Consider the following 21981-nt stretch of genomic DNA (forward strand, 5'->3'; position numbering starts at 1 on the left):
TGGACTATACGTCATCCAGCTCAGGTTGGGTAGCCATGCGTGTGCCGGCTCATTAGCATCTGTACCGTGGCGGCCCGTACCGTAGCGCAGCACACCTCTCCCAAGTGGCCAAGTTGGCCTGGACTGGCCAGACTGGCCAAACTCACACTGGCAGATTTGAGCACGGATAGGTGTGAAAACGCCAAGGCCAGATGGCCTAGTGTGAGTGCACCCTTACTGTTCTACTTTCTTCTGAGGATATACTTGGAATGGGCGCACTGGGAAGTGGCCAAGCCAGTTATTACTTTATCGGCAAACTGCCCGATCTCTATTGAATAATTTCTCATTCGTGACTTTTTTGGGCTTTGGACAATCACAGCGATAATAATTGAGCAACGACAAGAGGTGTAACACGGAAAAGGTTTAAAAACCGGTGGAGAATATTCCGCTGTATGAGAAGCGCCCAGCACATGCAGGAGAGAGCGTCACTGGTCCATGTGGAACCGGCTCCTCATTGGACCGCTCCATCAGGGGCACCGCCCCCCTTCATATAAATACAACTCCACGCATGCCATAGGTCGGCCGCCTGTTCACAGGAGGAAGACGAATAAGGAAGGCAAAGTGTGACTTGCCTGTTAACTTCCACAGTTGCCATCCTTTTAAATTGCCGTCTTTAATCTGCTGTCTTTCTAAATTTGAGGTAAATTATAAGAACCCAATATGGCTAAACCGCTGACAGACCAGGAGAAGAGGAAACAAATCTCCGTTCGTGGACTGGCCGGGGTAGAAAACGTGACGGATATTAAGTCCAATTTCAACCGCCACCTCCACTATACTCTTGTAAAGGACCGCAACGTCGCCACCAAAAGGGACTACTATTTCGCTTTGGCAAACACTGTTCGTGACCATTTGGTCGGACGATGGATCCGGACGCAGCAGCACTACTATGAAAAAGACCCCAAAGTAAGTATTAGGGGCCATTGCCGCAGCCTGCAGACCCTGCAGGCGCTCCTGTCAGTCCGCACGTACGCCGTGCACCTCTGATGGGAGGCTGGCAGTGAATAATTGTTGCGCATTTGGCTATTAATGTCTAGTGGTTTGATGTCACGACGCAGGGGCCTATACCTATTGTTATTATCTGCACCACTGTTATTTTCCATTTTGGTATAGGCCGTTTCCTGGCGTCATCAGAACGGTGTCCTCTTCTGTCACTGATGGTTACATAATGTACTGTTTGTGCATCTGCGTCTGTATTATTTTTTTTTTTTTAGATATAAAAAAAGAAATGTATTCATCCCCCTGAAAATGACCAAGTATAGCCTTGCCTTGATGAAAGGCGAACAGTCCCAACTAATGAAAAAGACATATGTCTTTGTGACCCTATGACTGCTGGCAAAGGGGGAGGGAGAAATGGAGGGTTGGTTTATTACATTGTCTGAGCACAGTCGCCAGAATCAACTCGTTGTTTAATTATATATTACGTAATGGATTCTCCCTGCATGCATCCAAGCGCTTTTACGGATTACCCTGAAATCAGAAAATAAGCAATGAAGAAGCCATTGGGCCCACATTTATACTTTATTTATTCTCACAGGTTGTCCATCAATCTTGGGCTACAGCAAGAGGCTTTTATCGTTCAGTTTGTGGCACATCATCTTCTAGCCTTCCTCTTTCCCCCATTTCAAGACAAGTTTTAACTGGATGTGGTTATCAGTCCTCCACTCCTCCTGCACATAAATCCCCGGCTGATTGTTTAAGCAATAAGCAATATATATATATATATATATATATATATATATATATATATATATATAAAGCAAAATGTCCATAACCTCTGTTGGCCCTTCCCTCCTGGTTCCCACACACACGTTAGGCCCATGGAAACATAATGCATACTCCTTCCAGTCAGAGACTACAGTTGGTTGCCTTCTCATGTTTTGTGTCCTGCAAATCCGTTTGACACATTTTAGGGTTTTAGTAACTTAACTTCTTTAACACTTTTTTTTTATTTTCTGTCAACAAATGACAGTTTGTTTGGATGTAGTTCTACATCCTATTTTTCTATGATAACTCATCCTGAACCTCAAACGTACGATTTGGTCCAGAGGACAACCTCTGAGTTATAACTTTGACGTGTACTCTGTCTCTGTCATAGTTATCTTCTTGGCCATTGTGTAACCTTCAGTAAGAGCGGAAGGCTCCACTATTTCTCTTCACCACCAGGGGGCGACTCCGCTGCTTCTCTGTCTCCATGCCTGTTGCTGTATTGTTCCCCCCGACCCAGGAAGATATTCAGAAATAGACCGCAGTTGGATTGAAGGTTACTGGGGCTGGGTTGTTGGGAGTTCATTTCGGGCCCTCTTCCATTCTAAGCATACCCTTAATCATGCTGTAGGGGGTTGTCTATAGTTCAATTAATATAGCCATTCATAAATTGCTAGATTAATTCATAGGAATAGAAACATGATGGCAATTATGAAACTGTTTTGCATTGAAAGTTTGGTGGATTCAAAGTGTTTAAAAGAGAGTTTGTGTTGTATGTGTGCACGTGTCCTTTCTCGGCTCCTGTGAGCGTTTAATAAACTTTATTTGAATGGCAAAGCAGCCTTTCATACACCATGTGCAGCCCGAATCGGCAGCAATAGACATTGAACAAATCAAATAATAAGTTAAAGTTACAATGACGCACTTGGAAAGTGTGGAAGTGGAAACAATCGACCGGCCAAATATTGTTTACGTAACCCTGATTTTCTTTCTGCTTGCCAAATGATCCCATCTGTGCGCCAATGTCGGGGGTCAGGGTTAAGTTCTAACGCTGTGTGTGTGTGTGTGTGTGTGTGTGTGTGTGTGTGTGTGTGTGTGTGTGTGTGTGTGTGTGTGTGTGTGTGTGTGTGTGTGTGTGTGTGTGTGTGTGTGTGTGTGTGTGTTGTGTCCCGGCAGCGCGTGTACTACCTGTCTCTGGAGTTCTACATGGGCCGCACCCTGCAGAACACCATGGTCAACCTGGCCCTGGAGAACGCCTGTGACGAGGCCACCTATCAGGTACCTGGGTTAAGGGACCCCTTTTCATACAGGGGGGGGGGGGGGTCCCAGGACACAGACAGATGTCAGTCCCATAATTAGTCACTAATTATGGGGCTGCTTCTCTAATTCCTCTTTGAAAAGAAGGGGTCTCGAAGCCCACCGTCAACACGGCCGTTGACATTGAATAAGACAACTAGCTACTACTGGTTTGAAGCAACTAGTAACATTAAAAAAAAAAAAGAAGCTTTAGTCATTTTGATTATTGAGCGTTCCTCTTTTTTCCCAATGTCATAACATTTCAAACGTTATTAAAAAAATACAAAATAATAAAAAAAAGTTTGGCAAATTATTGAATTATCTTGAAGATATTTTTTAATTACAGTAAGAGCCTTGTTTCATAAAGTGATCTACTATACTTGACATTTATGGTTGCATGTTTGGAAAACACTGACTTCAATATACCACAAACCAATATCTGTCCCCCCCCCCCCCCAGCCCCCTACTAACCACAACCCCCCAAGTAATGACCCAGATTATGAGGACGACCATGGTCCCAGGTTCCAGGTCACGCTGTGGGATTGACTCCCCCTGTTGTTGTCCCCCTAGCTGGGCCTGGACATGGAGGAGCTGCAGGACATAGAGGAGGACGCGGGGCTAGGAAACGGGGGCCTCGGCCGTCTGGCAGGTGAGTGTCTGTCTGTCTGTCTGTCACGACTGGATGCAATACTTCCACAGGATCAGCTGTGGGTTCGCAAGGATTCACTCGTACATCAGAACTCGTTCGACTTGTTACCAACACACGTATTCACGCGTAATATTGTCTCTGTGTAATATTATTTAGTTTTAGAATTATGGTTGCATGTATAAGAGTAGCCATCTAGTCTGTTCATGGCATGAACAATGTTCATGGCATGGATACCTGACCTGGACTGAACAGTCTCCATTTTGTTTTCCTTCCTTGACCCCGTCTCTCACCCCTGACCTCTGACCTTTAGCATGCTTCCTGGACTCCATGGCCTCCCTGGGCTTGGCTGCTTACGGTTATGGCATCCGCTATGAGTTCGGTATCTTCAACCAGAAGATTGTTGACGGCTGGCAGGTATGGTGGCCGTGTGTTGCAGTGGCTCTCAAGTCTAAAGTCGGCCTGCAACAATTGTGATTGCAAAGGCTGATTCGTGGCATCATCCAAAGCAATGTGAACTGGCACACCACGAATGCTGAGTCAGCCCCCATTCTCTCTGGTGCTGCCCATGGATGTTGTGCAAACCTAAAAATCTATTGTGGATGCCCAGTCAAGTGGAGATCTCTCATAAACCGCCCCAGTTAACAGGCTGAGGCGGGTATGGGCCCATTGTGAAAACAGATGAGTTTTAGCATCGTTATGCAATCAGAAGGCCAAACCAGTTGTACAATCCAAATATTGGTCTTGTGCAACAAGCCCAATGATAAGTCAAGTGATAGTGGGCACGGATAACAACAATGAAAAGTGGGATTGGTTGATATGTTTTTTTATTTATAATTTTATTTGATAAAGGTGGAGGAAGCAGATGATTGGCTGCGCTATGGCAACCCCTGGGAGAAGGCCCGCCCAGAGTACATGCGCCCGGTGCACTACTACGGCCGGGTGGAGCACACCCCGGGGGGGGTCAAGTGGGTGGACACCCAGGTGAGCGCTTTGGGAGGGGCAGAGAAACGTTTGGACTCTCTGACTACAACACAAACGGACCAATGTTGGGTACTGGCATCAATTGCAACACGTTTTTTATTTTTGGGTTTTCTGTTGGAAAATGTGTTGCAATTTTGAAAGAAGTGAATCTGCATCTACAATCAGATTGTTGCCAAGTCGTGTACAGGCTTTACTACAGGGGTTGTGCAGACACGTGACTCAAAACAAAACCCTATCATAGTATCAAAGTGCCGAATATTGATCTAAAGTGTTAGATCAAGTTAGGCGTAACCTCACCCGACCACAACTCAACGGAAAGGGCGAGACGACCAGAGAATTGCAACATGTTGCGACCAAACTTTATATTTACTAACTTTTTATTTGCCTGTTCATGAAAGTTTTTTTGGCTGCCATCCAGTACATCAGATACTTACTGTGTGTGTGTGTGTGTGTGTGTGTGTGTGTGTCTCTCTCAGGTGGTCTTGGCTCTTCCCTATGACACCCCGGTCCCCGGTTACAGGAACAACGTGGTCAACACCATGAGGCTGTGGTCGGCCAAGGCCCCCTGTGACTTCAACCTTAAGGACTGTGAGTCCTTACTCTACTTACTATTGGACTCGGTGGCGGTTTTAGGTACGGGCGAACCAGGCAGCCGCCCAGGGCGGCATATTTGTGGGGGGCGCCAAGTCACATGGGGGGCGCCACGAGAAAAAAAATCTTGAAGGTAGTCTTGCCCGGGGCGTAGAACCGCCACTGATTGGACAGTATTGGTTATCGATGGGGAGGTGGCATCAGCCTGCGATTCGTATTGCTTCAATTGTAGTCACCCTAACCTAACGCTTGAGGTAAAAGATCAGCGGTACAAATGATGGTGAAGATTACACGGAAGAAAGGAAGACAAAATGCAAAGGAATTATGCATCATATTTATCGACTTTGAAATAAATGTGAAACTGTTCTTCCTCCACAGTCAATGTGGGCGGTTACATCCAAGCTGTTCTTGATAGAAACCTGGCGGAGAACATCTCCCGGGTCCTGTATCCCAACGACAACGTGAGTGAACCGTTCCACATGCCTACAGGACATCCTCCATCTCCCGGAAGGCCAGAACATCTTTCTAACTTACTCTTTTAAAGAATGAAAATCCGCCTTTTTACAATCAGTGAATCAATCAATCAACCCAGATATTGAAATCAATGTGGTCCAATCTCTGCTAGGGTTGGTTAGTCATTTAGTCAATAAGTCTTGATCACGTTCGAACATAAATCGACGTCTCCCATCACAGTGTGATTGAGTTCCTCTGAGCAGTTCAAAGCCTGGTGGGGTTTATGATCCTGAACACCTCGCCTGCGTTTCCTCTGCCCTTTCAAGTTCTTTGAGGGCAAGGAGCTGCGTCTGAAGCAGGAGTACTTTGTGGTGGCCGCCACCCTGCAGGACATCATCCGGCGCTTCAAATCCTCCAAGTTCGGCTCCACCGAGTTTGTGCGCATGGACCTGAGCACGTTGCCCGACAAGGTAGGGCGCGCTGGAACCCCCCCGAGCCCCTCATGAGCCCGCCTATTGTTTTACTAACTTCTATTTGTACTCTGATTCACTTTTCTGTCATTTGAATAGTAATATTATGTCAGTGTAATGACGTTAGAATTGCAGTTGTCATACAAGTACAGGGGTCTTAGAATTATGGTTGTCATCGAAATCTCGGCGTCATTGAAATACTGGTTTCATAGAATTATGTTCTATCGGAATAACAATGTCCTTGGTATTAAGGCTTGATATGAACAAGAATGGGATGGAATGACGGTGCCGGTTTATTAACGCTATGGTCTGAATGATGTGCTTTGGTCGGCAGGTGGCCATCCAGCTGAACGACACCCACCCGGCCCTGGCCATCCCTGAGCTCATGCGCATCCTGATGGACCTGGAGGAGCTTCCTTGGGAGAAGGTAGGAAAAAAGTGTGCGAGGGTTTCTGACAGTTCATCATACTCTTTGGAATTCGTCCTTTTTGGAATGCAGCCTTTTTTACTGTTATTATATTGAGGCCTAAACTGATGACTTTGACTATCGCTGAATAAACCTTTCAGAAAACCCTCTAAATACGGTGAGGGCATGAGAGTAGTGAAACGGACAGGAAGGTGACCTTCTGACCCCTGCTGTGTCCAGGCCTGGGACATTGTGGTGCGTACGTGTGCCTACACCAACCACACGGTGCTGCCCGAGGCTCTGGAGCGCTGGCCCATCGACCTGTTCCAGAACCTCCTGCCGCGCCACCTGGACATCGTCTACGAGATCAACAGGCGCCACCTGGAGGTATGGAGGGCTTTCGTCTCTTTGTCACAAAATGACCCATGAGATGTATCTCAAGGTTTTCAAATCGGACCTCAAATTAGGGCTGCTTGATTATGGGGAAAAAAAATCATAATCACTATTATTTTGATCAATGTTGAAATCCAGATTATTCACACGATTGGTTTTGAGTTGAAGACATGATGCCTTATTCAGCATGTCTCTCCAAAAAAAACACTTTGTAACTGAGAACTTCGACATTTTTCCTTAAAAAAAAAATACACCAAATGTTCAAACAAATATGTATCAAGCTGCTTAAAAAATAAATAAAAAAAGTTTCAACGATTAAAAAAAAAAATTAATTAATCGCACAGCCCTACCTCAAATCTCATGGGGTACATCGGTGTTCAATGTTTTCGGTTGTGCCCCCCCCCCCCCTCCCTCCCTCCCTCCCTCCCTCCCTCCAGCGCGTGGCCCAGCAGTTCCCCGGCGACGAGGGCCGTCTGCGGCGCATGTCCCTGATCGAGGAGGGTGACCACAAAAAGATCAACATGGCCCACCTGTGCATCGTGGGCTCCCACGCCGTCAACGGGGTGGCCCGCATCCACTCGGAGATCATCAAGGACACCGTGTAAGGACCGCTGGTTTGGGTTGGATTAAAGTAAAGAAAAAAAAAAAAATAAGCAATCTAAAATAAAATGATGGAAGAAGTGGACAGTTACGATTAATATTTACAAAAAATTAAAACCACAAATGAAAATATACGGTCTCAACGATGTTGACAATACCGTTTGTGGTTTGGGAAGGATTGATTTTTGCATTATTTTAGAAGGTTTTCTGTAACTGTGCCAGGTTCAAGGATTTCTATGAAATGGACCCTGAGAAGTTCCAGAACAAGACCAACGGGATCACGCCCAGGAGGTGGCTCGTCATGAGCAACCCTGGACTGGCGGAGGTCATCGCAGAGGTACGCTCTCCTCAGCCTCCATGGTGCTGTGGGTACGATTTTGAGAGTTGTGGAGAGAATGAGTGGAAGCGGGCGAGATTTTGTTCCTCTACCACTGTCAGGTGGTGCATTTCATACACCTGTGATCGACAGGCAAGACCAATCGGAGAAGAGATGCCCTGATTGGTCAGAAACTGGGCGATCGTGAACTAAAATCGTAATACTCTCATCCAGAGGCGGACACAGTCAACTCGTTCTCACAGAGCATTTCCGTCACTTGTTACTGACGGATGGCTATCGCTCTTAAACCTTACCTGCATCACCTTGTTAACACATGATTGACTATTAATAAGCCAACGGGCTCCTTTTTTAATCAACGTGTGTCGTGTTTAGCGAATTGGTGACGATTACATCCGAGACCTCGACCAACTGAAGAATCTTCTGGAGTTCGTGGACGACGATTCCCTCATCCGTGATGTCGCCAAAGTCAAACAAGTGGGTACAACGGCACAACGACTTAACCAAGTGTTTTGTCCCCTGATCTACAGATAAATAACCCGAGTCTGTTCCACCCAAACGTGCGCCTTTACAGGAGAACAAGATGAAGTTCTCGGCCTATCTGGAGGAGCACTATAAGGTGAAGATCAACCCCGAGTCTATGTTCGACGTGCAGGTCAAGAGGATCCATGAGTACAAGAGACAGCTGCTCAACTGCCTGCACATCATCACCTTCTACAACCGTAAGGGACAGGAGTCACATACAATTACATGGCCTGTGTTACCCTCTGTGGTACACTTCACTGGGGATTAGTTTATAATAAAATGCTTTATTATACCTCTTTGTTCTTTGAAGGCATTAAGAAGCAACCGAACAAGGCATGGACCCCAAGAACAATCATGATTGGAGGAAAGGTGAGAAGGATGACATCACTATTACCCTCCACAACACCTTATCATGGTTCCAAATGGCCTTGTCGGACCTCCACTAAGGGCCCAGTAGTCCCTTGATTAATTATCTAGATTATAATAATAATTCATTTTATTTGAGGGCGCCTTTCAAAGCACCCAAGGTCACCTTACAGGGCAGTTTAAAAACAAAATCAACAATCATAAAAACCACAAGAACAACAATATAACAAGAACAATAACAAGAACAAGATACATTGAACAATTTACATAAGTGGGGTGAAATGGGTTAGATGGAATATGTCCGTTTAAAAAGATGCGTTTTGAAACGAGACTTAAAAGTGGAAAGTGTCGGAATTACGGATGTCAGGTGGGAGGGTGTTCCAGAGGTGGGGGGCAGATCTGCTGAAGGCTCTGGACCCCGTGGTAACCAGGCGGGCGGGAGGCACAGTGAATTGAATGGAAGAGGAGGACCGGAGAGTGCGGGTGGGTGTGTTGGTGTGTAGATGCTAGATCGCTCTACTTTTTAACAGAGAGGAAAATTGTTGAAATCTGATACTGGTGCAGTATTTAGTATTGGGGGGGGGGCTTTTTAAATGGATTTGTTTCCCTTGGTCTTTAGGCTGCTCCAGGTTACCATACCGCTAAGATGATCATCAAGCTGATCACGGCCATCGGGGACATCGTCAACCACGACGCGGTGGTGGGAGACCGCCTGAAGGTCATCTTCCTGGAGAACTACAAGGTCACGCTGGCCGAAAAGAGTAAGGAACGTCCAATGTGGACTCGTCCCCGCGTTGGAAAAACTTGGAAACCTCTTTAGCGGGCGAGTTGTGATTTAATGTCCTGCTCCAAACGACTAGAGCTTCATGTCCCCATGAGCCAGGCTCCTTTCTGATCACTTAGCGCTCCCAAATCAAGTATGAGGCTTTGGGACTCTTATGTACACTAGGTAGCTACTTGTTGTTGTAAACTCCATCTAAGAGTGGTCAGTTAAAGACAACGTGCCTCGTTGTCTTTAACCATTTATTTCACGTAAAAAGTAAAGAAATCAATACGAAAAAGGGCTTCGAAAAGGGTTTGTATATGCAGCACAAAAAATTGGAAGGGCAAACGGCAAATAGTTTGCGCTACCACTCTACCCTCAGCATTCACCTGAGCCAAATCAAAGGGCTTCACCACACCTCTAGATCAGGTCATAACCAGAGTATCATAAACAAACATAGAAAACACGCAGTATGGCTTCAACACTCCACAAGCAAGGAAACGACAAGAAAATGAATGATTGTCTTATTTTGTGGTATAAAAGGGGGAATTATAGACCAATCCTGAATGAATCCAGCGCTCTTACATACTTCCTCCTTCTCCCCTTCCGTCAGTCATCCCGGCGTCGGACCTGTCGGAGCAGATCTCCACGGCCGGGACGGAGGCGTCCGGGACGGGGAACATGAAGTTCATGCTGAACGGCGCGCTGACCATCGGCACCATGGACGGGGCCAACGTGGAGATGGCGGAGGAGGCGGGCGAGGAGAACCTCTTCATCTTCGGCATGAGGGTGGACGACGTGAAGGCCATGGACCAGACGGGGTACGGTGTGGGGATGGTGCAGTAGGAACGCCCGCGGACTGCTGCCTCTGAAACCATGGCCATAGCGCTCATGATGAAGTCATGCTTAAAGTCATTGGGTTGGATTGAGGCCCTTGGACATCATTGATGTCAATGATGTGACTAGGATTTAAAATGCCGGACTGTGAATTATGTTGTTGATAGCGGGGCACAGTAGCTGTGATGTTTATATAACCCGAAAGGGTTATAATTTCAATCAAGATTTAATAACGGATCCCTACAATACTTCCAAATATCTGGTTCTAAAAGAGTAGTTTATTAAAGCAAAGAACCAGAATAACAGTTTGCAAGTAGGGAATCCTCAATGCTGCTTCTTCACCCTGATTAGATTTGGTGTCTTTGAGACCAAGTGTAGACCTCTGCGTCGTGTTGACTTGGAACTGAATCGGAAAAAAAAATGTTTTAAACAACACTACATTTGCTTCCTCAGCTACGACGCCAAGTCGTACTACGACCGCATCCCGGAGCTGAAGCAGGCCATGGACCAGATCTCAGGGGGCTTCTTCAGCCCCGGCCAGCCCGACCTCTTCAAGGACATCGTCAACATGCTGATGAACCACGACAGGTGGGAGGCGTCCGGCCGCACACAGCACTGCAGCAAGAGGGAGTCTTACACGTGGTGTTTCATTTGTTGTGATGAGCCTAACAAAGTGTGTGTGTGTGTGTGTGTCAGATTCAAAGTGTTTGCGGACTACGAGGAATACATCAAATGCCAGGACAAAGTTAGTGCACTTTACAAGGTCAGTAGCGTGTGTGTCAAATGGTTACAACCCATGCCAAATATGTGATACCTGTTTTGTTATGTTATAATCAGCGATGGTGTATATTAAATTGGCTTCACACCATGGCATTTTACGAGCAGTATCTGAGAAGCTTACCCGTGTGTGTCCGTGTGTCCGCCCGACTAGGATCCTAAAGAGTGGACCAAGATGGTGATCCGTAACATCGGCAGCAGTGGTAAGTTCTCCAGCGACCGCACCATCGCCCAGTACGCCCGGGAGATCTGGGGCATGGAGCCCAGCCTGGAGAAGATCCCGGCCCCCGATGACCCGCGCGACTGATGACCCCCCGCTGAGCAGGGCCCCGCCCTCCTTCGAGTCGACCCCTGAAAACCTCCCTGACCTGGGGGGGGGGGGGTCTCCGGACGCAACGTGGGGGTCCACCACATTCCCTTCCCGTCGTTGTTTGATGTGGTGCCGAAAAACAATAGTTTGTGTTTGTGTAGACGGTGAGACTCAACCCTTGTGGGATGAGAAGGCCTTCCTAACTGTACCTCGACCGACCTGCCTTGTATTAACCTGGGATCGTCTCCTTTTAGCACCAGCCATGGCTACCGGTAGTGTTTTGTCACTGTATTGTTTTAAAACATATATACTATAAGCCAACGTTGTTTCACAAAAAACACACTTTGAATATCGTACCCAAAACAAACTAAATGTAAGTCGAATAGCCATGCAAGTATGCAAAAGATGAATATGTATTTGCCTATGCACAATGCACAAACCACTGTGATTTTATGACGTGCCTGTCAGCCATGCACCCGTATTTTTGCATGATTTATTTAACTTGGCAAAGACTAGGTCCAACTCTTTTGTTGACATAGGTCCATGCATTCTTTTTTCTTCCAGTAGTCATTGTGTTTCCTGCTGACTGTATGCCCGTCTGTGGGTCCACTGCTGTCTGGGATAGCACTGCCACTGTAAACGACGAGTTCCTCTGGACTCATGCATGCATGATGACCTCACTGTCCTACCGTTAAGAGGGGGAGGGACAAATGCCTTCTGTCTTTACCTGCTCCACCCCTTGTCAGGTTTACTAAATGTACCTTTCCGTTAGTTGTGTGTTTCCCCCAGGCCCAAAATAACTCACGGAATCGCATTAACCTAATGTTGTGTAGCAGCTTGTTTGTGGTAACGTAATAATAAAGAGAATATTGTTCTGCTTCTTCGTATGAGTCAATTGTATTCGTATTAGTCACCGGTACGGTCTCAAAGGGCTTAACAGGCCAAATATGTATGACACCCCCCTAGCCCTAGCCCCCAAAAGGGCATGAAAAATCTCCCTTAATCAGCAAGGAAGAAATCTTGAGGAACGCAGAGTGGCGGATCCCTCCTTCAAGGGATGGTCAGGAGTGCAATGGGTGCCATAGTTGACATACATACAAATATATTTACAGGAAAAACATTTAAATCGGTGATGGAGTGCTGGCCGGTTAACTATAGGTGTCCAGGCATCCAGTTGCAGTCACCGCAACAGCAATAATGAATTAGAAGTTAATGGTCCTACCCCCTCTCCTTTAACGCCGACTCTTGACTCCACCCATTCCAAGTACATGGACGCGCCATCATGCACGAGCAAACACAGATGTGCGAGAGCGAGCCATTAGCTAGTTAGCTAGCTCCAGTTGCTACCGCAGGATAACAAACCGAAGCTTGCTCTGGGTCACGAGCTTTGAGTACGTGCACGAAGGGGTCACGCGCGGGGGGAGGGGGAGTGCAGTACGACCATTTGATTGACGTACTTACTGTCCAATGCCACTCGGTGGGTCTGGAAATCATTGGCTGGAGTTTGTCGAGCCCTGCACGTTCCACAGATGATTGACTTGTTTAATTTTCATGTCAGTACTTCTAACTCACTCAGTGGCTGTAAGTGGGTTATGATAAGGATTTCAAGTAATTTTGAAAAAATGGCCAAAAAAGGTAATTCCATACCCAACCTTTAATGTTCAATGAATTTCGAAGTCAACCTCGCTCCTCAAAGTAGAGGCGTTGCAATGATCGTAATTGTTCCATTTCCTGTCGTTAAATAACATTTTTTTTCCTTAGTTTTTTCTCTTTCTCCTTTTTTCTCTTGGATTGATTCCCATCAGAGAATGTCTTGAGACACAACCGAATTCGTAGACGGGCTCTTCCCACGTTGTTTCCAATTAGCGGATGTGACGCAGGAGGGCCTATTTAGTGCTGGTGTGTGAGTCATTTAGCCGCCACAATCGAATGAACTGCTTTGGGTTCCTGAACCTGGTAGTGCTTTTTAAATCGTGAAAAAACTTTTACTGGCAAACATGTCTGGTTTTCTGCGGCTATTGTTGAGTCGTCGACCTCGACTTATTTCCAAAGCAAATGTGGCGACACCGCAACGAGCCAACTACATTATCAGCAAACCAGCCAAAGACCACATCGGAGTCGTCGTGAGTACACTGTCCACGTGGGGCCTTGGGCCTACTAATATCGGAGCTGTTAAATCTCTACATTTGTACGTCAGTATTAAATGAACCTGTGTTGTGTGTAAGGAGACCATCGGGGTGATGACCGTTATGTGTTTGGCCATCCTTGGACCGTCCGGATGGATCCTGGTCCACATTAAGGACTACCGAAAGGGCGAGTGAAGGAAGCGGCAGACCACGTTTTAAAACGAGATGATTTGACCTAGTGTTGATGTTCTACAATAAAATTGATACTTTACCATTGGCCACGATTTCCATTCTCTCTTTCCTTTTCGTTAAATTGATTTGAGTAGTTTCTAAGGTCATAGGATTAGGAATATTATCAAAGGGATAATGTATATAACGCCGGTCATTATCGGGAAAATAGGCCCCTTCAGGGCGAAGCAAGACACCTCCATTTCACGTCGGTTTTCCGTTCGCACTGTCGGGGCTTATTTTCCCGATAATGACCTGCATTCTATAAATTATCCCGCCTATTACACGGCTACTTGGCAAAACGAAAAAATAACTTCACACGGTGTCTTTTTACATTTTATTTGTTACAATTCGTAGTGTTGATCAGCAGAGAATTAGACGACATCGCTTAGCAACCGAATACGCTGGGTATGTTACCGGACTATTTGCGGAGTGATACGGAAGATTAGCCTGGAAATCCAGACCCACATCTATTAAGTTGTAGGGTCTGGGTAAGTAATGAAAAATTGCTCCAAATCCAAGCATAGGTTTGAAAATATCACTGCAATTCAAGTGAATGGAGCATTCTAAAGCATTAAGAAGAGCCGTGTAATAAATATATATTGTAAGTGGTGCGCTCATTTAATAACATGGCCTTTTTGTTGACCGTATGAGAATAATAGTGGTTTATTTCAAGAGATCTTTATAGTGTAACCTAATGTTATGTTGGCTATAACGTTCCTCCATTTTACTATTCGCAAAATAAGTAATTGCTTAAGTCAGTAGGCCTACTTGCATTTCAAAGCTTGAGTGGAGCAGTCTGTAAATTGAACAGATAAAGAGGAACTGGTTTACTCACTCCCCGAGATCATCTCAGATGATCTGGGCTGATGTGCGTTTGCAACAAGAGAGAAACGGAACAAAGTACAGCCAAAAAACAGAACTGAAACAGATCTACTGATTTAACCCAGAGTTTTTATATGTTGACGGATTGTATGTATTTTCACATTGAATACATTTAAATATGTAAACTAAACTCACCGAAGCCAAAAGTAAGCAATTTTCTTTAAGCCACCAATATCTGCAACGTTTGAAATGAAAAAAGAATTAGTAGAAATGTTTTTTTCTCAGAATACTTTATCTAAAGAGAAGGTTAAACCCCAAAACAGAAAAAGCAAGTTTTATGTCCTTAATATTGTATTTCCATTATAGTTAAAGGTTTCCAACATATAAACACTAGTTTAGAACGATTAAAAATTGCAATGTCAACCAACATTTTTGAAGTTATTTCAAAGAAATCGATTGTGTTGTAGAGATATTATCCTAGCAGCTAGCACCGGCCCGTAACGCCCTCAATTTCATAATTTCATACAAAAGGGGTCTCCAGGCTTGCCAACACAACTTTCTGTTAATATGCTGCCCCTTATTTTGCTGAGGACTTCTACGACAGTTGGCCAAAACATACGCGGTGCTCTTCCAAGACTGCTTGACATTCATACCGAAATGTGAGATAAGCAATTCTACAACATTGACAGTATAGACGGATTCATCCCCCGCCTAATTAGACTCCACTAATAGAACACCACAACGTAAACCCAACAAAACAACGTTTTAATAAACCTCATACACTCAACACCCCTTCTCCATGCCTCAGCTGGCCTCCGTCTCTTCCCGCCCCGGTGCACATGAGTGACATGTATCCGTCACGGGCTGTCCCCCCTCCCTGGCTGTCCCACTCTATTAAAGCCCCAAGCCGTCTCCTGGCGGGCTCACTTCTCCCTCCACTCCATCACCCCTGGCCTTCGGATGGACTGGAGCTCCTACGGTAAGGACTGGGAGCGAGCGCCGGGGGCATTTTAGAAACGGAGGAGCTAGCTACCTTAATGGAAGAAAAGTTTGATTATTTTGATAGTTATGTGTTTTAGAATTAATTTGGGATTTTAAACTTGATGCTGCCTCTGCTGTATGACGCTTCACTGCTCCAATACATGTCAAATATGGGACCACAATGTTCCATTACTCTATTGTGTTATTGTTGGAGACCATGTATGATGATATCCCTAAATTGGGCCTTTTATCGAGTGTGTAAGTTAAACTAAACGTACCATCTTCCTAATTTTGTTTTTTTGGTAGGGAATTAAACAAAATGTAATTGCTGGTTCGCTTCATACAATCCTTCATTTTATACACATCTGATAAGAGTGTAAGGGCTATGTGACGGTTTGTTTAAATCAGTGTCCCGACTTGTTTTGTCCTCAGAATCGGACCCCCTGGAGGTCCCGCCCCTCACGCCCACCAGTAAGGAGGTGCTGAGCCAGGCGGTGAGCGCTACATTTCAGGGCTTTGACCAGGAGAGGAAGGACCGACACATCCAACAAGGTACTATCGGATCCCCTCACCCGGAGGGCCGCGTGAAAGAAAAATGTGCCAGGCAAAACGATACCTTTTGGTCTCAATGGGTCAAAAAGAAGAAGCATCCCTCCATCCCTTATTAGTTTTTACTATTGTTTTTTCGTTCTGCTCTAGATCCTCATCTTTGGTCCCTGTGGGAAGTCAACCATTGGCTGGACTGGTGTCTGGCCGAGTTTGGCCTCCAATGCCTGGGTCTGAATTTACGAGGCATGCAGGGGAGCGAGCTGTGTGAACTGGACAGGGAGACGTTCCTGGGCCTGACCTCGGACTGTACCGCCGGAGAGATACTGTGGGAGCACCTGGAGACGATGCAGAGAGGTGAAGGCTCCCTTCAACCGCGGCGGCGCTGTTTAAACCACACGGTGGCCGTAGCGTGGGCGGCAGTAGCTCAGGAGGTAGAGCGGGTTGGCTGGTTGCAGCCAGGTTGCTAGTTTGATCCCTGGCTACTCCTACTAGCTAGAGTGTCGAGGTGTCCCTGAGCGAGACACCTACACCTAACTGCTCCCGACGAGCTGGCTGTCGCCTTGCATGGCTGATGCCGTCGTCGGTGTGTGACTATGTGCACGAATGGGTGAATGTCAGGCAATAGTAAAGCGTTTTGGATAAAAGCGCTATATAAATGCAGACCAATTGCATTGCCTTGCACAGTGCATCACATCAATCTTCTTTGCCCTTTGTTAACTTTCTTTCGCTACCTCCAGACTACTATGCAGAGTATGTTGAGCATCAGAGTGGCCACCTGCAGTACAGTGATGCTCACGTGGACCAAGCCCAGCATCTCCACACCCTGGAGCCTGCAGGGTCCGTGCAACACGACGACTGTTTCTCATTCAACGCCAGTGGACCTTGTAGAAGCACTACCCCACCGCCACAGAAGGCTGGGGAACCCAGAGGTAGGGTCCGGATCGGTTTGTGATTTCTGTGTTAAACTCCAGGTTCCCCAGATTTGGGGAATGCAAAAGGCATACAACGCTGGCCTTATTATGTAGAAATAGTCATATCAAATAAAACATGAGAAACGCCGCTACAAGCACATACAAGTCATTTTTACACACACCAAACACAACTCAAACACCAAGCATATTAATTTGACAAATTAGATCACACCCCCCTATGTTTCTCCACCATTGAGAAGTGTTGTGTACACGCACATGATTGACGGGTTAGATCAACTCCCGAACCAATCACGGTGAGATGCCGTTATTGGTCAGAACTTGGCCGGGAGCCGTCCAAAGTCTAAGTGTGCTCATAAAGAGGAAGTTGCAGTAAACTCGAAACTCACTCACTAATATTCTCACAGGGGATTTCACTCACTATAAGCTGAAGGATGGCAGTTCCATTTATAATAAATTACACTCAAATAATAGCTTTTACTGTATATCTACAGCACCATTAACAGTTCTTTGAAAATATATTAAACAATCAATACTTTCTATAAGAAACTGAATCAAACTATTTGTTTTTGATTGTGTGTCTGCTTGCAGAGACGGATTCAGAAGCGGACATGATCCACTATGAGGACGCTGACATCACCGGCTCGCTGTCCTGGACCACCCAGATCCAGGAGACGGACCCCTTTGTCTTGCCGCAGCACCACAGAGGCTTCAAAGAGTTCATGGGCAACATGACCGACGTGGGTGGGGCCATGATACCAGCGGCCATCCTGGCTGGCTACACAGGTACGTGCAGCCTTCTCTTAGTCTCTCTGAGGATGAATCGATGTTGGGGTTAGTGGCCGCAGGCCCAGATCCCCACTACCGTTATGAAGGCTGTAGAGGTGATGGTAACAAACAGCCATTCTCCACACAGGCAGTGGCCCCATTCAACTCTGGCAGTTCCTCCTGGAGCTCCTGACCGACCGCAGCTGCCAGTCCTGCATAAGCTGGACGGGCAACGGCTGGGAGTTCAAGCTGACCGACCCCGATGAGGTAGGTCACATAAATCCAATGTACAATGGACTCTCTACCAATGGGTCGTTTCACAGTGGAGGCGAAACATCAAAATCTTGAGCTTTTACGATTTTAGAGGTGCACCCTTAACCAGTCCTCGAACCAGGAATTGATTGTTTGGATTCCCATCAACCTACGGCTGATGAGAAAGGAGGTTTTCCTTGCTTTGCGTAGGGCTAGGGCTAGAGGGGTGGTTTAAAACGTGGCCTACGAAAGCCTTTTGAGACCGTAACGCCGTAATCGAAGGCTGCACAGATCAAACGGGACCCGAGCTGACCCCCCGTGCTGTCGGGTCGCCCGCGGACGTGTCCTCAGGTAGCCCTGCTGTGGGGCCGCAGGAAGAACAAGCCCAAGATGAACTACGAGAAGCTGAGCCGCGGCCTGCGCTACTACTACGACAAGAACATCATCCACAAGACGGCGGGCAAGCGCTACGTCTACCGCTTCGTGTGCAACCTGCAGGGCCTGTTGGGCTACGAGCCCGGGGAGCTACACGCCCTGCTGGACGTCAGCGCCAAGAACCAAGACTGAGCGTCGGGACGAGGTACTGCGGACGGTGGGCATCGAACCCACAAGTCTTTCAGCCGGGCACTGCGTTCATACCCCCCCCCTCACCCCCCTCCATCCACTATCATGTATATGTATGTATATTTTTCTCTAATTGTAAATTATTACTGATTTAAACAGTGAAAATGGTCCAATCATCTGTTGACAAATGGAAGAGGATATTCTGTTGTTAGTGGACAGAGGGCGGCTCAGGGCCACAGCTGATTAAAAATGCTTTTTTTGTACATCCAGGGGAATTTAGCTAGTTCCTCTACTCTTAACTAGACTCTTGCACTCCTGTCCATGGAGACTGGTTTCATTCAGGCCGTTTTGTTGACAATGATTGGGCATTGTGCCTAATATACTGCCACCCTCTAACATACCTATTTGAACAGTACATGTAAGCATGGGGCATTGAGTCCGATTTTATACGTACAATACTGCAATTGAAGTGGTAGCCAATGCCATCGTGAAACCTAGTTTTGTTTATTAATGTGGCGTTCCTGGACCTTAAATAAATTGATAACGCAAAAATCGTAGTACTCGTTGTTAATCGTAATACTTCATTAAATTATGTTTCATCAGAAATATTGCACCACTAGATTGCAAGTGTTCATTGGTCTGGAATAATGTATTATGTTCTTGCACACACATACACACACTCACTCAATGTTCCATCCACCCACACTGCATCTTATGTTTCATTAGCTGCATGGCGAACCGGCCATGGGGGGTAAAAGTGGTGGAAATAATCCCCTTCACACAATGTGCATGGTCTCTCACACTGCACTTCACACGTCTAACCTTTTCATTTGACGTAATCATGGGGTCTCTGCCTGTTACTCATGAAACAGTCAATCATGAAGGATGCCATTCTAAATGACATGCTCGGAATAACACACAATATTAATGTTCTCTCTTGTACATTTGAATACTGTTTTTGTTTGCACCCCTCTCAGCTGTATAATAAAACAAGTATACTTCTAACGTAACTAAAGTTTTTAATTTCACATTCAGTGGGGAGTACTTGTAAAAATGGTTGACATCCATTCAGTTGATTATTGAGGACTCTCACTCAAAACGGGAGCCTCAAAATGACAGTTGGAGAACATTGGTACACTTATCAGCACATTTGTGGGGACAGGGAAATGTGTCCGGCGACGCGGGGGGGGCAATCGATAGCCTCATAAGCCTTCCCCGTACCCAGTAAACACAAGGTCAGTGGAGGAAGGGAGAGAGCTTCTAATGTGTCCCTTCTGAACCCCATGAAGACCTCAAGGCAGGTGGTCCGTCTGTGAGTGGTCCGTTGTTTACGCTTGATGTGCAGACCTGCGTCGCCCCTTTTATGCGAGGTTCGCCACACACCAGCCTAGCCTAATGTGGACTTATGCAGGGCCTCTGCCCTCCGCTCCAGGGGATAAATGTGTGTTTTGTGAGTGGGAGTGTTTGGAGCATTTGAATATTGAATTAGTAATGTATATTTGAACTCTGGCGCGTCAAGACAAGGGAGTAATAAAGGGAATTAAACAGTGAGCGTAATGGTGGCATATGACGTCATGGTGCTTACTGCATTCATTATTTTGATACAAGACACACCCAAATATATAGATACAAATAAACACGTGTTCAATATAAGCATTGTTTCTACGATGTTATAAAACGGCTATTATGGCTCAGATGGTCTTTTATTTGTACGCATTTATTGTGGATTGCAAATGATTGCTTTTTGGAACCTGAACATTTGGGATGTCCGTCTCTGGTGGCTTAGTGACTAAAACATGATGGCCTGTATCACTGTATTGCATTATAGATAACTCATAGGCTTAACGAATATCCTCAATTTGAATAATGCCAACTCAAGTAAAAAACTCCTTAACCTTATCCAGTGACCATTACAAAAACCATAGTGTTAATCAAATGAAGACAGCAAGGAGGAAGGGAAAGATTTACTCATTGAAAGTTAAATCCATCATTACTAATACTGTATGATACATTGGAGTAACTTTGTTAAATTACACTATGTAACTCGACCGTAAACGTATCAGTGCATGTTTCAATGTGTGCGTTCATCACTGCGATTTCTGCTTTTCCCACTGTTCCGGTGTGAGAGTCTTCTGTTCAAATGCGTGGATTTCTTTCAGCTCTGCAGCTAAACAGCCGTTGACGAGCCTATCAATAAACAGGGATCAGATATTCATTACATTTTGGATTGTGGATGTTGTTGCCAGGTCAAGGGTAGTGCCCTGTAGTGCTATACTATACCTGTGTCTCTGTAGCAGTGGTTTGCCCTCAAACTGGCAGGACACTATTAGGGCTTTGAAGCTGGCCGCACATCTGTTTGGGGATGTATCTTCAATCTCCTATACATCATATAGGAAATAAGATTGAGGTCATTGTGGCTCCATGCCTGTCCTACATGAGTTATACCAAGACTGTATGTTAAGATGTATGATATAAAAGTCAGATAAACCAAACCAATCGGTTGATTACACATTATTCCACAGACTTTGAAGACCATTTTCTTGATATTTTCCATCTACTGTGTTTTTTTAAGATCCTCATACAAGTTATACCCCAATCCTTTAAGGGAAAATGATAAATGATGGCTATTACCATGTTTTGAGAAAAAGTAAAAACATAGCCATTGACTTGAGTGACATTTTTAAATGCCACTGAAATAAAAACACATGTTTGAAACAGGACCATTGGTTACTCGGGTGCTTGCTATTTCAAATAAAGGCTCTGGAAAATAAATGATTATGATCCAACCACCACGTATTTGGCCTACTCGGGTAACCATAATAGACGTATCGCTCAAAAGACTCGTGTTTTAAATAAACCATACCACATGTACGGCTTCAAGCTCTTTCAAGAGTTTATCACGAAGCACTTCAGCCGTAACAACCATAGTGAAGTTAAGCAAAAACCTAGTTAGAAGAAAGCGTTCTTAATTCATTCCTCACTGGATGCCGATGGGGGAAATTTCTGCCGATTCTGGTCTAACCAGGAAACGAAATAAAACCAAACGCGTCACGAAAAGGATTGACCAATGAGGTGCGTTGTTTAAAAGCCGTGCAACAGAATAGGCTTTTGAAGTAGCCAATAGGGAAAGAGAACTAAGGGTCCTTGGACAAGGGACTCGGTAATGTTTTGACTGTTTTTAAATAATATTTGTGAAGGTGTGTTTTACATTGATATACATTTACATTTTTGCACTTTTGATGAAATGTTTTTTCCAACATTTTTT

General features: G+C 45.5%; 3 protein-coding genes and 1 long non-coding RNA gene across 4 annotated transcripts; 3 read left to right on the forward strand and 1 right to left on the reverse strand.

The window, feature by feature from the left end:
- Positions 1-540: 540 nt before the first annotated feature.
- LOC115529859 (glycogen phosphorylase, muscle form) lies at positions 541-12371 on the forward strand. Its single transcript, XM_030338983.1, has 20 exons — positions 541-942; positions 2920-3021; positions 3610-3688; positions 3999-4102; positions 4538-4669; positions 5146-5257; positions 5639-5721; positions 6040-6183; positions 6518-6610; positions 6830-6976; positions 7420-7583; positions 7805-7919; positions 8292-8393; positions 8491-8638; positions 8752-8810; positions 9427-9568; positions 10184-10391; positions 10861-10995; positions 11104-11170; positions 11339-12371. The coding sequence occupies exons 1-20, from the start codon at positions 700-702 to the stop codon at positions 11489-11491; spliced, it is 2532 nt and encodes an 843-aa protein (XP_030194843.1). The 5' UTR covers positions 541-699; the 3' UTR covers positions 11492-12371.
- Positions 12372-13266: 895 nt separating this feature from the next.
- LOC115529865 (uncharacterized) lies at positions 13267-13898 on the forward strand. Its single transcript, XR_003973662.1, has 2 exons — positions 13267-13617; positions 13720-13898. It is a non-coding gene; the product is annotated as an uncharacterized LOC115529865 (long non-coding RNA).
- Positions 13899-15633: 1735 nt separating this feature from the next.
- Positions 15634-20412, forward strand: LOC115529935 (protein C-ets-1-like). Its single transcript, XM_030339082.1, has 7 exons — positions 15634-15652; positions 16087-16206; positions 16354-16557; positions 16941-17132; positions 17724-17918; positions 18049-18167; positions 18504-20412. Exons 1-7 carry the CDS (start codon positions 15634-15636, stop codon positions 18717-18719), a joined length of 1065 nt encoding a protein of 354 aa, XP_030194942.1. The 3' UTR covers positions 18720-20412.
- Positions 20413-21774, reverse strand: zgc:112271 (BolA family transcriptional regulator). The gene is made up of 3 exons (XM_030338990.1): positions 21580-21774; positions 20997-21094; positions 20413-20903 (listed from the first exon to the last, which is right to left on the reverse strand). Exons 1-3 carry the CDS (start codon positions 21640-21642, stop codon positions 20804-20806), a joined length of 261 nt encoding a protein of 86 aa, XP_030194850.1. The 5' UTR covers positions 21643-21774; the 3' UTR covers positions 20413-20803.
- Between the last annotated feature and the right edge of the window lie 207 nt (positions 21775-21981).

Source organism: Gadus morhua, chromosome 17 (genome assembly GCF_902167405.1).
Source record: "Gadus morhua chromosome 17, gadMor3.0, whole genome shotgun sequence".
Taxonomy (NCBI): Eukaryota; Metazoa; Chordata; class Actinopteri; order Gadiformes; family Gadidae; genus Gadus; species Gadus morhua.

Excerpts from the sequence above, each read along its gene's own strand:
- LOC115529859 (XM_030338983.1), top strand. The coding sequence starts at position 700 with ATGGCTAAACCGCTGACAGACCAGGAGAAGAGGAAACAAATCTCCGTT. Across the intron at positions 4,103-4,537 it reads AGATTGTTGACGGCTGGCAG|GTGGAGGAAGCAGATGATTG; the intron begins GTATGGTGGCCG and ends TATTTGATAAAG. Across the intron at positions 6,977-7,419 it reads TCAACAGGCGCCACCTGGAG|CGCGTGGCCCAGCAGTTCCC; the intron begins GTATGGAGGGCT and ends CCCTCCCTCCAG.
- LOC115529935 (XM_030339082.1), top strand. Across the intron at positions 17,919-18,048 it reads CATCCTGGCTGGCTACACAG|GCAGTGGCCCCATTCAACTC; the intron begins GTACGTGCAGCC and ends TTCTCCACACAG. Across the intron at positions 18,168-18,503 it reads AGCTGACCGACCCCGATGAG|GTAGCCCTGCTGTGGGGCCG; the intron begins GTAGGTCACATA and ends ACGTGTCCTCAG.
- zgc:112271 (XM_030338990.1), bottom strand. The coding sequence starts at position 21,642 with ATGGTTGTTACGGCTGAAGTGCTTCGTGATAAACTCTTGAAAGAGCTT. Across the intron at positions 21,095-21,579 it reads AGCTTGAAGCCGTACATGTG|GAGATTGAAGATACATCCCC; the intron begins GTATGGTTTATT and ends TATGATGTATAG. Across the intron at positions 20,904-20,996 it reads CCACTGCTACAGAGACACAG|GCTCGTCAACGGCTGTTTAG; the intron begins GTATAGTATAGC and ends GTTTATTGATAG.